This window comes from Mus musculus, chromosome 10 (genome assembly GCF_000001635.26).
Source record: "Mus musculus strain C57BL/6J chromosome 10, GRCm38.p6 C57BL/6J".
NCBI lineage: Eukaryota > Metazoa > Chordata > Mammalia > Rodentia > Muridae > Mus > Mus musculus.
Window position 1 is genome coordinate 29,331,058 of NC_000076.6, and position 11,906 is coordinate 29,342,963.

Genomic DNA, 11,906 nt, shown 5'->3' on the forward strand with positions numbered 1-11,906 from the left:
ATGTTTTGGGACAAGGTTGAAAGCCAGATTATACTGGGTTGAAGAAGGTATGGCTTTTATGAAAAATCTAGGAATCAGAGCAGTAGAATGCAAAATCACAAACCTCATTCTAACTTCTTTATTTTACATACCTTCCTAGCAGTAGCAGGTGGGAGAATCCTATGTTTCCCCAAGTGACTGGGCATGAAACTCTACTCTGTTCTAGGAAGCTGTAATTGTCATGCTTGGTTGTCAATTTGACGGGATTTAGCGTCACCTTGGAAATAAAGCTTTGGACATTCTTGTGAAGAATTATGTAGACTGAGCTCATTGAGACTGGAAGAACACCATAGATGTGGGTGATACTGCACAGGCTGGGTCCTGGTCGGAGGGAAAGCAAGCAGACTGAGCTCATCCACTCACCTCTGCCTCCTGACTGAGGACAGCACATTCCCAGCTGCCATGACTTCCTTGCCACTCTTACTGCTTGCCTCACTCTATTTTACCAAATCCTCCTTCCTTTTGTAAACATCTGTCTTTAGAACTTTTACCACATCAGTGAGAAAAATATTTAATTTGGCTTACAGTCTGACTCCCCTTGTGTTGCTGTCCTGAGCACAAGATCTGGGAGAATCACAGCATAATTTACACTTCAGTCTCAGAGAATTGGAAATGAAAACTTTGATTTTCAAAAAGTTTGGCCTTGTTCCTTTTAAAAATCTGAGTTTTAAAAGTATCTCTTTATGTAATATAATCATATTTTTTGTTTATTTTATTTAAAGAGTGGAGTGGCCTTATCTATGTTCATGCAAAACACGTTAACAAGATTTATGAGGTAATGTATCTTTCTTTTAAAAATAGCATTTCTAACAGACTGGGTCTCACAACTTACTATTGCATTCTTTGTACATTTTAAAACGTTAGCTGAGCTTAATGGGTATTGTGATGATGGAATATTATTATGCCATAGAGAACAGTCATTAGAGTGAAATGGTAGTGACATAGAAATAGTTTTGTAAATAACAAGGCGAAAGAGGAAAACAGTTTAAAAGACCGTGGCTATATAACTGGCTACCACAGGAAACAGCTCTGGAGAAAGACAAGGTCTGATGCCAGGGGAGAGGCAGGGTAACATGCAAAGACTTCCTCAGGATGGAGAGAAGTCAAGGAGAGCAGACTGCATCCACAAGACAGAAGAACTGAATAGGCAAATACTTTGAAAAGCTTTCTGTTAAAAGTGGGTTTACATTACATCTAGATAAAGGAAAGGGAGAAAAAAAATCTGTGCATTTAAGGTTACAAACTCGGTATGCTTTGAATCTTTCTGATTTTGTCTTTAAGATTAATTTTTTATGTATGTAAGTACACTGTCACTCTCTTTAGACACACCAAAAGAGAGAATCAGATCCCATTACAGGTGTTCTGAGTTACCATGTGGTTGCTGGGAATTGAACTCAGGTCCTCTGGAAGAACAGTCAGTGTTCTTAACTACTGGGCCATGTCTCTAGCACTCTTTCTGATTTATTTTTATTCTTAATATTAGCAGTTTAAAAGTATGAAAACTAAGAATATTCATATTTAAGCATGCTTATTTGACATTTCTGTATTAGTACTCATTTGGGAGTCTAGAAAAAATGCAATCATAATATTACTGTTTTAAATATCATTGTCTTAGCTCCTGTTTACTCCACTACACAGGTATTTACTGCTTTTTCTAGTTTGAAACCCTGTTTTAAACATTATTTTATATGTATGGGTGTTTTGCCTGGTTGTCTAGAGCCTTCAGAGACCAGAGGAAGGCATCAGATCCCCTAGGACTGGAGTTAGGGATAATTATTAGCTACCATGTTGGGTGCTGGAAATTCAAACTATGTCCTCTGCAAGAGAGCAAGTACTCTAAGCCACTAAGCTATCCTTCTTTCAAGATATCCTTTCTTCAAGATAGGTTATTTTTTTCATTCTCTTAATTCTCTGTCTGTCTGTCTTGTCTGTCTGTCTATCTATTTATCTATCTATTAATCAACAGGGTATTACACAGCTCAGTTTGAAACTTATTAGTTGAGCCTGGCCTCAAACTTCTGTTTACCTTGCTTTTTTTTTTTTTTTTTTTTTCATTTCCAGGATTACAAGTAACACCACATCTGGCTAAAAGTTATTCTTATTTACGTAATCCTTTCTATGTGGGAGTAGGGCATATTAAGGAAATACTTAGGTTAGACCAATAGCTTTCCATTTTGGTTAGAATCAATAAAAAATGCATATTTTGAAAATATATCTAATAGTATTCTCACAGTGCTCTGACACAGTTTATTTTTATTTCATTATTATTTTTTAAGATAAAGTTTCAACTCTAGCTCTAACTGTGCAGAAACTCACTAGACCAGGCTGACCTTGTACCCTTAGAAATCCATTTGCCTCTCAAGTACTGGGATTGAAGGTGTTTACTAATGCCTGCCCCCCTTCTGATGCCTTCCTCTGGTCTCTGAAGGCTCTAGACACATATATACAGTACATAATATAAACACCCAGGCCAAACACTCATAAATATAAAATCGTTAAAAAAAAAAGAGTTTTAACATAGGGGGAAAAAAACGTAAGTTCTAGTGTGGTGGAAGCAAATAGGAGTTAAGGCAAGATGTGTGTGTGTGTGTGTGTGTTTCTTTATAAAAAGAAACAGTAGGATTTTTTTTAAAATGATAAGTAATGTTAATATTATAGGAGCAGCCTATGGCCATTTAGTCTTTTGAGGGAAATCTTAAGTACTTGACTTTTCAGCTCTGTGTTTTAGGCCAGATTATCCCATCAGATATGACCATAATAACTACACCTTGACAGTAGAGCCATAAAATAAAGCAAGCAGTTTCACAGTGACTGAGCTGATACCTGCAGAGCTAAAGGTTCTATCCTAGGTCCCTCAGTTAGAAGACGGTGAGTCTGCTTTACTGAAAGCCAGGCAGTGATTCAGGCAGGTACTTTGCTGACTTCCTGGAGCACGAGCGTGGCTACTTTTTGGCATCATGCCATTTTTCTTCTGCTGGTGCCCTTGATACTTCCTGTTATTAACATTGAGGAATGTTGAAGATTTTAAGATGATGTATATAAATGAATACTAAATTTAGAATTATTCACATCTATTTTTCCCTTGAATATACAGACTACCGTTAATAAGTGTTGCTCTGGTTCAAGGCTGGGCAATGGGTGGAGGAGCAGAACTTACTACAGCATGTGATTTCAGGTAAGATAAAAATTACATTGCTATAGGCATAAAAATAATTAGCACATGCTTGGATTTAGTTTTACCATTTCAATATTTCATATATTCTTAAATAAGATAATCAATTAATGAATGTTTTCTTTTTACTAGTCATTAAAGTAGATAATAGTACAGCTGCTATTACTCAATTATAATGAATTTCTTTTAAAAAGCAGCAGAACACAGTGACTATTCATAAATTAAATCCATATGATCCTAAGAAGGAAAGTCATGGAAGTCATACAAAGGAAACTCTAAACCCAAGAGAATTATTCAGAAGTTAGCAGCTGAAAGACGCAAGAAGAAAAGCCACTGGACACGAAGAGCGTGGTGCTGCGGTTCTCATCAAGAGGGTTCTGAGAGCCATGTTTTCACTGTCTGGGGTTCATAGCCACTTAACACATGGAGAACAGGGTTGCCAGGAACTCTGGGAGCTGATTGTTTTTCCTTAAAATTCTCAGCATTTCATAGCTGTGTGAGTACAGAAGCCGTAACATCTGATGCTTTATACAGGCTTCTTTGTGCTGTCCCAAAGACTGTAGGAACAACTCTGAGGAAACCTCTGTATTCTTTCATATGCTTGTCCTGAGGTCTGTAAACACGGGGGAAGACAGCATCACATTGAACTGTTCCATGTAGACAGCTTTGAGAAGTCCTCAGAGCTTGAAATCATAGCAAAGAATTGTGTTTTCAAGGAAGTTAGATGTTTGATTTTTAAGGATCCTTTTCCAGTTCAAAAAATGTTCTGTATTATAAGGAGCTAAACTGGTAGGACAACAAAGAGCCTGAGCCTGGCACCAGATATACTGTCCTCACCTCTGTCTGCTGCTTCTACCTGTCTGACGTGTGTGTGTGTGTGTGTGTGTGTGTGTGTGTGTGTGTGTGTGTGTGTGTGTGTACTGTATTGGTGACCTTTCCACCCATGCCCCAGTTCCCAAATAACTCAAAAGACTTATTATTATTAATTAAATGCCTAGGCCATAGCTAAGCCTGTTCTCAGAAGCTTATAACTTGCATTTATCCATCTGTATCATTCTCTGTCTGCCACATGGCTAGTTACCTCTCCTCAGCTTTATTTGTACAGCTTCCTCTGAGTCTAGGCAGGGAAGCTCCATGCTTTGCTCTTTCCCAGAGTTCCTCTTTCTGCTGGATGTACCACCTTCCTATCCTGCCTTATAAGTCATAGGCTTTTTATTTTAGCAAGTCAGAAGGTGCTGTAGGCAGGCAAGGAAGGACACAGACACATTCACACAGTGTACAAAAGCATCACTTCAACATAATACTTACCCTTAATGTACACAAAATATTAAAGTGGTCTTAAAGTTACTTTATTTTACCACTATAGTTTTTAGTAGAAAAGTCAATAAATAATTATCTGTCGTTCTTTAAGACTACTTTTTTTGTTTGACATTCTTTCACTAATAATCTTGATTTCATTTTACGTTTTTCAAAGTACTTTATTTTTATGTCCTTAAAGTACTTTATAGCAATACAGTTTATATATTAAATAACTGTTATACAATAATTTGATAAAATCTTAAACAGAACACAATTTCAGATCCTAAAATCCTCCCCACAGAATACATTTTTCAAAAATCACTTTTTTAAAGGATTTGTTTTATCTTGTTTTTTTTTTTTTGTATGAATATTTTTCCTGTTTTCATGTGTGCTCATGGAAGCCAAAAGAGGGCATCAGATCCCATGGAACTGGAGTTAAAAGGGTTTTAACTGTGATGTGGGTACTGGGAATCAAACTCTCGTTCCTGACATGAAGAATAAATGCTCTTAACTGCTGAACCATCTCTCCAGCTCCTAAAGTCACTTTGTGTGAATGTACTTCACTCCTTAGTTTCTACACATTGTGTAGACTTTATCTTTTCAAATGTTGGCACATACACTAAGAGACAAGTTTCAGTCAATTTTTGACCCAATTTCTAAAGCTAAGGACACGTCCCTTCTGCTTTGGTAAGTAGCATTCTGGACGTCATTGTGAATCTAGGTTATGCTGATTAGAGTTACAAAGGCTTTTGTTTTAAAATAATCTTATATTGAGATCTAAATTACATGTAATCAAATTCGTCCATTTTTAATTGTGCATTATAGAGGAATTTTGACAACTGCATACACCCATGTAACCACTCGTGGAGAGGTAAAAGCCTATAATCGAGCCCTGTGGGAGGATGAGGTGGAAGGAATTCCAGTTCAGATGCATTTGCCTACACAGAAAGATCTACCATACCATCTAGTTATATGTATTGGTCCAGTGGATAGACCTTTTGAGATCTAAGTCATCATAAAGTAGAGATACCTGTATTACCCATGTTGTAGCATTATTGACAAGCACGTAAGTGCTGGATGAAGAGAAGCAATGCTTCTAACTAATCTGTATATGTCATTCAGGTTTTTTCTGTTACCATTTTAATATCCTTATTTTTGATATGGGATCCGATCAAGAATCCATTTTGCTTGCTACAGATGTAGCCACCGTCACCCTTTTGCACTTAACCTGAGCATTTATATATATTTGTTATATAACTTGAGCATAGATTCTAGTAGATCACGTGACTTAGGATGCTTCTTTCCGTTTTTGATGGTACTGGGTGCTGAATTCATGGATATGTTGGCAATCTGCCTACCACAGAGCTGCATCCCCTGACATTTTGTTGCTTTAATTTTGAGATGGGTTCTCACTAAATCATTGGGGGAAAATGTTAAGAAGTTGTTGATCCAACTTCTGCCTCTGGTTTTCAGGAAACTAGGATTAGTGATCTGCATACCAGGCCAGGTTAGGGGTGTAAACTTTTTATTCAATATTGCAACCTCTGTCTTTTAATTGGTAGATTTGACTGTTTTATACTCATTGTTGCTATTGATTTTATTTTAGTCTACCATCTTCTTTAAAATTATTTTTATTTGTATGCGTGTTTTGGCTATATGTGTATACATGTACCACATGGTGCTCTCAAGAATAAAATGTTGGCACTGGAGTTATTGGCATTGTGAGCCACTGTGAGTCAGTGCTGGGACCTGAGCTTGGGTTCTCTTCAAAAGCAGAAACTGCCCTTAATCACTAAGCTATCTCTCCTGCCCTATCAATCTATCATCTTAATATTTTTTCTAATGGCTTGATTCTGTCTGTTCTTTCTTACTGTTCCTTTCTTGCCTCATTGTAGATTATGTAATTCCATTTACTTCTATTGACTACATAAACACACACACACACTGACAGGGGAGCGAGGGAGGAAGAGACAGATTTCTTCTACTTTTGAATTACAGCATGTATCTTAAAGTGGTCACATCCCTCTGCAAAATCCTAACCTGATTGAAGTTAAGATATTGGGATATTACACTTTATGTGTATTTCTTGTGTCCTGACCTTTAGATGTTATCTTTATTTTGCTTCTATGCAGTGTAGTGCCACATTGCTACATTTTTGCTTTAGTCAATCATTTAAATATATATATATAAATATTATATATATTTATATATATATACATATATATGTATGTGTGTATGTATGTATATATATAGATACATATACATATATATAATAAAAATAAATTAGCATCCAATTGTTTATATTTCCATCAGAATGAATATTTGGTTTCAGTATGTTGATTTACATTGATTGCCAACCAGACAGAATCTAGAATACTTCAAAAGACAAATCATTGGGCATACATAAATTAAATTAATTGAGGTGAGCAGATTCTCTCTGTGGGTGGCACCATTTCATGGCCTGGGGTTCTGGTCAGTATAAAAAAGGGAACGTGTGCGAAACACTAGGACTTACAGCTTTCTGTTTCCTCAGTGTCTCTGAGTGTGCAGAGCAGCCCTCCCATTTCCAATGTTATAACCTTCCTTGTCAGGAGAAAGTGTACCCTCAAAAACTGAGCCTGAATAAACCCTTCCCTCCCTCCTTCTTTCCCCTCCCTCCTTCCTCCCTCCCTTCCTTAGTTTCTTGTTAGAATTTTGACATGTCAATGAGGAGAGTAACTATCACAGACTACACATAGTCACTCTATGGATTTTTGTCACATATTTTTTTTAAAGTCGTAAATGAAGATGAAAGCTTCCCTAACAAGGAATTCCTTTAGCATTAGATTTATTCTGTTGAATGTTATTCACTAGTTTAGAAATGAAGTTTTGATAAGGCAGTCTAATAACACAAATGTCCTGTTTCATTTGTTACACAATCAGAACCTAGGAACCCATGACTCGGCCAAAGGTGGGCACCTGGCAACACCACTGGAGCCCCCACTTAACCATTTTAGTAACAACCTCTCATTTCCACACAGCATTAAAATGCGCTTACTCACATAGGGTGATAGACATAAGCAAACTCATGAATAAGAAAATTTTTGTTTTTCATTTGATAATTAAGGACTTGTTTCAGTTAACAGTTTTTTTGCCTTTTTTTTTTAACTCAGAAACTTTAAAGTTGTTTTGATGTAGGAGACAATTTATCAAGATCTGAACCTCTTTGAAAACCAGTATAAGGGAATGGATTCATAGATGCAATGGAAAAAAGAGGTCATTTCATGCTCTAGCGCCCTCTGCTGTTCTGACTTCAGACTGCATTACGGGCCTCTGTTTTGTTCTTTGAGGAAATAAGTCACATGGCTTTGAGTGATGTGAAATTAAGTTAAATAGGAAAAGCTTTGTTTTTAACTTGATTAGATGTTTCCCTTATTTTATCCAGAGATAGAAGTATTTAGAGAGTATAGAAATCAAATATGTAATTATATAAAAATAAAACATTTAAAGAGTTTTAAGCTATATGCAAACAGGTACTAATACACTTAATGCTCTTCCATAGGACCACAAGTTAAGACGTTAGAGGTTCATTGATAAAAACAAAAATCTTTTGATGTTTTATCTGGTGTTCTTCTTCAAGTGTTTACTAGATCTTTGTATAATCTTTCATATTAATTTGCCTCTCCATAATTTGGAATACTTAGGATTTAGAATGAAAGAAAAAAATATCAGAGAAGACCATCAGAGACTTAATCATTGACATACTGTGTTATTCTGGAGTTTAGCATATTATGGATCTTACTGAATATTTGTTATGATATACATGATTATATCTTTATTATCAGATACATGCAGAAACATACCTGATAGGTTTTTAAAAGTTTTCCAGTGAAAGCATGGCCACTTTTATGGAAATGATGGCATAGTTAGTTCAACATTTTTAGGCACCTTTATAAGCCAGATATAGCCATCTACAAAATATTCATGTCTTTGGTTTCTAAATTTTTTCTAGTAGTATGTATTTGTAATTTGCTAAAGAATTTACCCACAGCTAATTATTACCCACATCAGAATTTTGCATCTTTTGTTACAAATTACTTGTAGTCAAAATACAACCTAAAAATATTAAATATAAAGGAACGGGAGTAAATCCTTTCTAATTCAGATTGCATGCTCTTGTGAGTGGCCTGGTGAAAGCTCATGCCATTCAACTTCGTCTGCTTAGAGGTGAGCTATCCCTTTGAACTGTGCAGTGCTGACACCTGCCCATTAGTCATTAGTAGTTATCTAGGTTATCAGAGAGCCTCCGTCATGGTATCACATGGACTTATATTCAATGAAATTTCTACTTTACTTAATAATTTCTATAGATTAATGATACTGGGAATCTTATTTCAGTATACAATTAAGGTTGATATATTTTATTACTGGTCTTAATTTTTAGCTGTATTTCATTAGATCAACCTTCCTGTTGGTGTATATGTTTAGGGAAGTTATATAAGGATCTGATACTAGGTGTGTTACCTTTTGTAGAAAAATGGGAGATAATAAAACAATTTTTGTTTAAGTGAAGAAAAAATATGATTCTTACCATAGAATTTTGAAAATCATCACCCTGGATTTCTGAGCCCTATTAATTCCACATCCCAAGAGCAGCTATAGTGTTACAAGTGTGCGCTCCAGAAGGGAGCTGGCTGAGTGTGCTTCACTCCAGTAACAAGGACAGGGGCTGCAGTCCAAGTCACGCTAGTCGATGTTTTTCCCAGTGCCTTACCAGTTATCTCTGTGATCCAGTGATTTACATGACTATCTGAAAACACAAAAACCTTTCATAGTGCTGGACTAAAAAGGTAAGGTACTATTTCAAATATGTATTTTGACTCATTTTAGCACACTTAACTTTTTTAGCCTTGATAACTGTTTAGAATTCATGCAGCTGACATTTTCACTCAGGCACCTCTTCTCTTTCCAGGAAGACGGAAATAACTTAGTATAAATAATAGCTCTTCCCCTACTCCTCAGTCACCAGCTGGTAATACAGTGTATGCAACTGCCAGAAACATTCTCCTGGATCAGACATTTCATGTGAATCTTTCTAAGAGAAAGCCTTAAAAAAAAAAAAAAAAAAAAAAAAACCAGAAACGCTGAGGACTAGGGAAATAACCCCAGATAAATGAATATTAGCAAGTTAATACTAGTTTTTAACAAATTTTACTTCAAGCAAATATACTAGTTATGTATTGTCCTGTTCCACTTAACCTTCATAATACCAATGCAATACATTTTTTAAATATGTATGTTGTTACCTATATTTCCTAGTTTCCTTGAAGAAACCTTAAAGGCATAAATGTCTGGCTTTTTCTTTCTTTCATAATCAGTTTGAATCTTCTACTTCAATTCCATGTCTAGAGAAACAAAACATTATTTTTTGTTATTTGGAAAGACAAAAACATACGTCTGTCTAATGGTCTCCATTAATGTAATCATTGTTGAAAGATGGCCCACTACCATACTGGGTTTCACAGTGTAAAGATAGTTGTTTATATAATATGACAAGGAACAATTTAGGATTACTACAGACATAGTGTTTCTGTGCTAATCTGTTTAAGGGGTCAACTAAATTATAATAAAAGTTAATACACAAAGCTTATTATGTGTGAGGCTACAAAACATACTTTAATATTTCTAAGTAAAAGTACATTATAGCACAGTCATATAGATTTTTAAAATAAAACATAGTTCCTCTGATATTATTTATAAAGAACTGGAAAGTACATATTCTGAATATTCATTACATAGGAACACATTTGATAACTAATGTTCTATGACACGAGAACTGCTTTATAGACAAGCAAACTCAGGCCAAGAGCGGGCAAGTAACTTCTTAGGGTCTAAATAGTGATATTCTTCTTCCTCTATGTGTCCTGTTTCTTGGCTGCACTCTATGGGGTGCAGTGTGCAGCCAGAGAGACTGTGTTAGGAGGTCCAGCCCCAGGGTCTGGCTGTGGCTCCATGAACTGCACAAGAAAGCTCTGCAGTCTTCTAGTTCAGTACATATCCACCTTTTATCACAGGTCATAATACCTTTCATCAGTGAACACTTTAAATACTGCTTTTCTTGCTATAAAACACGTTCTGTTGAGTAGTTTGTTACGTTCATTTAAAAATGTTCTTGGATGTTTACTAACCCTGAAACTTGGGGTTTACTCTTCAGAAAGTAGTAGCAGCACACAGAGTAGCCTTTCCTTAGGTCTGCATCCCTGTCAAAAGTACAAATCAGGCCACAAAGATGGCTCAGGAGGTAAAGGCACCCAGGTTCAATCTCTGGGTCTCACGTGGCAAAAGCTCTCACATTGTCTTGAGACCTGCATGGTGTGCTGTGGCTTGTGTGTGCACACAAAGTAATAGTTTGCCCAATGTGGGTAGGTTTTTCTGTAACTGTTCCATTTAAATAGCTGTAAGAAACATACTAACACCTGATGAATTTCATCTCTTCTTTAACATATGTCAGTGGCACATAGAAGTTTCATATGAAAGGGAATTCAATAGTTTTATAAATAGAATATTATGACTTTATAAGGGCTAATTCTTTATGGACACATAGACTCTCCCTAGCAATAAAAATTTCAGTTAGTACTAGGTAACTGCATGTGAACTCTAGAATTACTGCAGAGTCCTGGGAGATGATGAAGCACTTTCTATTTTGAGGTACATCTTATTGGTTCATTGATTTCCTCTTGAATTATATTTTCCAAGACTTGAAAATTTAAAGTTTAACTTTGTGAGACTTAATAATCTTGTAAAAGATTTTCTTCTGAGTGTGAAATATCTGTCACTGTTGAAATACCTTTTGTTATCGCCAGTGGATTTTCAAAATTATGTTTAATGCATACTAAAGGGTACATCAATACAAGCATACTAGCTATGTAATTTATAAAGAACATATGTCAGATTATTGTACATGCTTTTACAAAAATTTCTTGAGGATCTGCTAGTTGTAAAATAGGATTCAAAAAGGGCAAACTTGGGGCAGTGCGTTTGGCTCGGTGACTGAACGCACTTCCCTCCAAGCCTGACAACCCAACCAAGTCCCATGTGCAAGATTCACGTGTTGAAAAGAGAGAAGCAACTGACCTCCATACATATGCCATGGCATTGTGTTGACACACTTATGAAAAATGTGATAAATCTTTAAAAACTGACAAAAGTGACCTTGTAAAATGAAGAAACAAAACATACATAAGGATGGCTGTCTAGATTTCTTAGAAGCAATGGATTCACGCAGTGTTATATCTATATTGTACCAACATCCAATGCTTACTAATTTTTAAGTTCATTTATAAATAAGTTTACTGTTTACATCATCATTTTCTCAGTTGTCATTAGTTAGGATATAGGATAACACATGTCATTTCCA

At 35.8% G+C, this 11,906-nt stretch overlaps 1 protein-coding gene across 3 annotated transcripts in view; it reads left to right on the plus strand.

Moving 5' to 3' along the window:
• Echdc1 (enoyl Coenzyme A hydratase domain containing 1) overlaps window positions 1-11,906 on the plus strand; it is a 48,518-nt gene that overhangs the window by 32,914 nt on the left and 3,698 nt on the right. For all 3 annotated transcript variants that reach the window (XM_006512797.4, NM_001110195.1, NM_025855.4), the window contains exons 4-5: window positions 762-814; window positions 3,134-3,214. In XM_006512797.4, coding sequence (XP_006512860.1) covers window positions 762-814; window positions 3,134-3,214 — 134 coding nt within the window. The remainder of the gene's footprint in view (window positions 1-761; window positions 815-3,133; window positions 3,215-11,906) is intronic.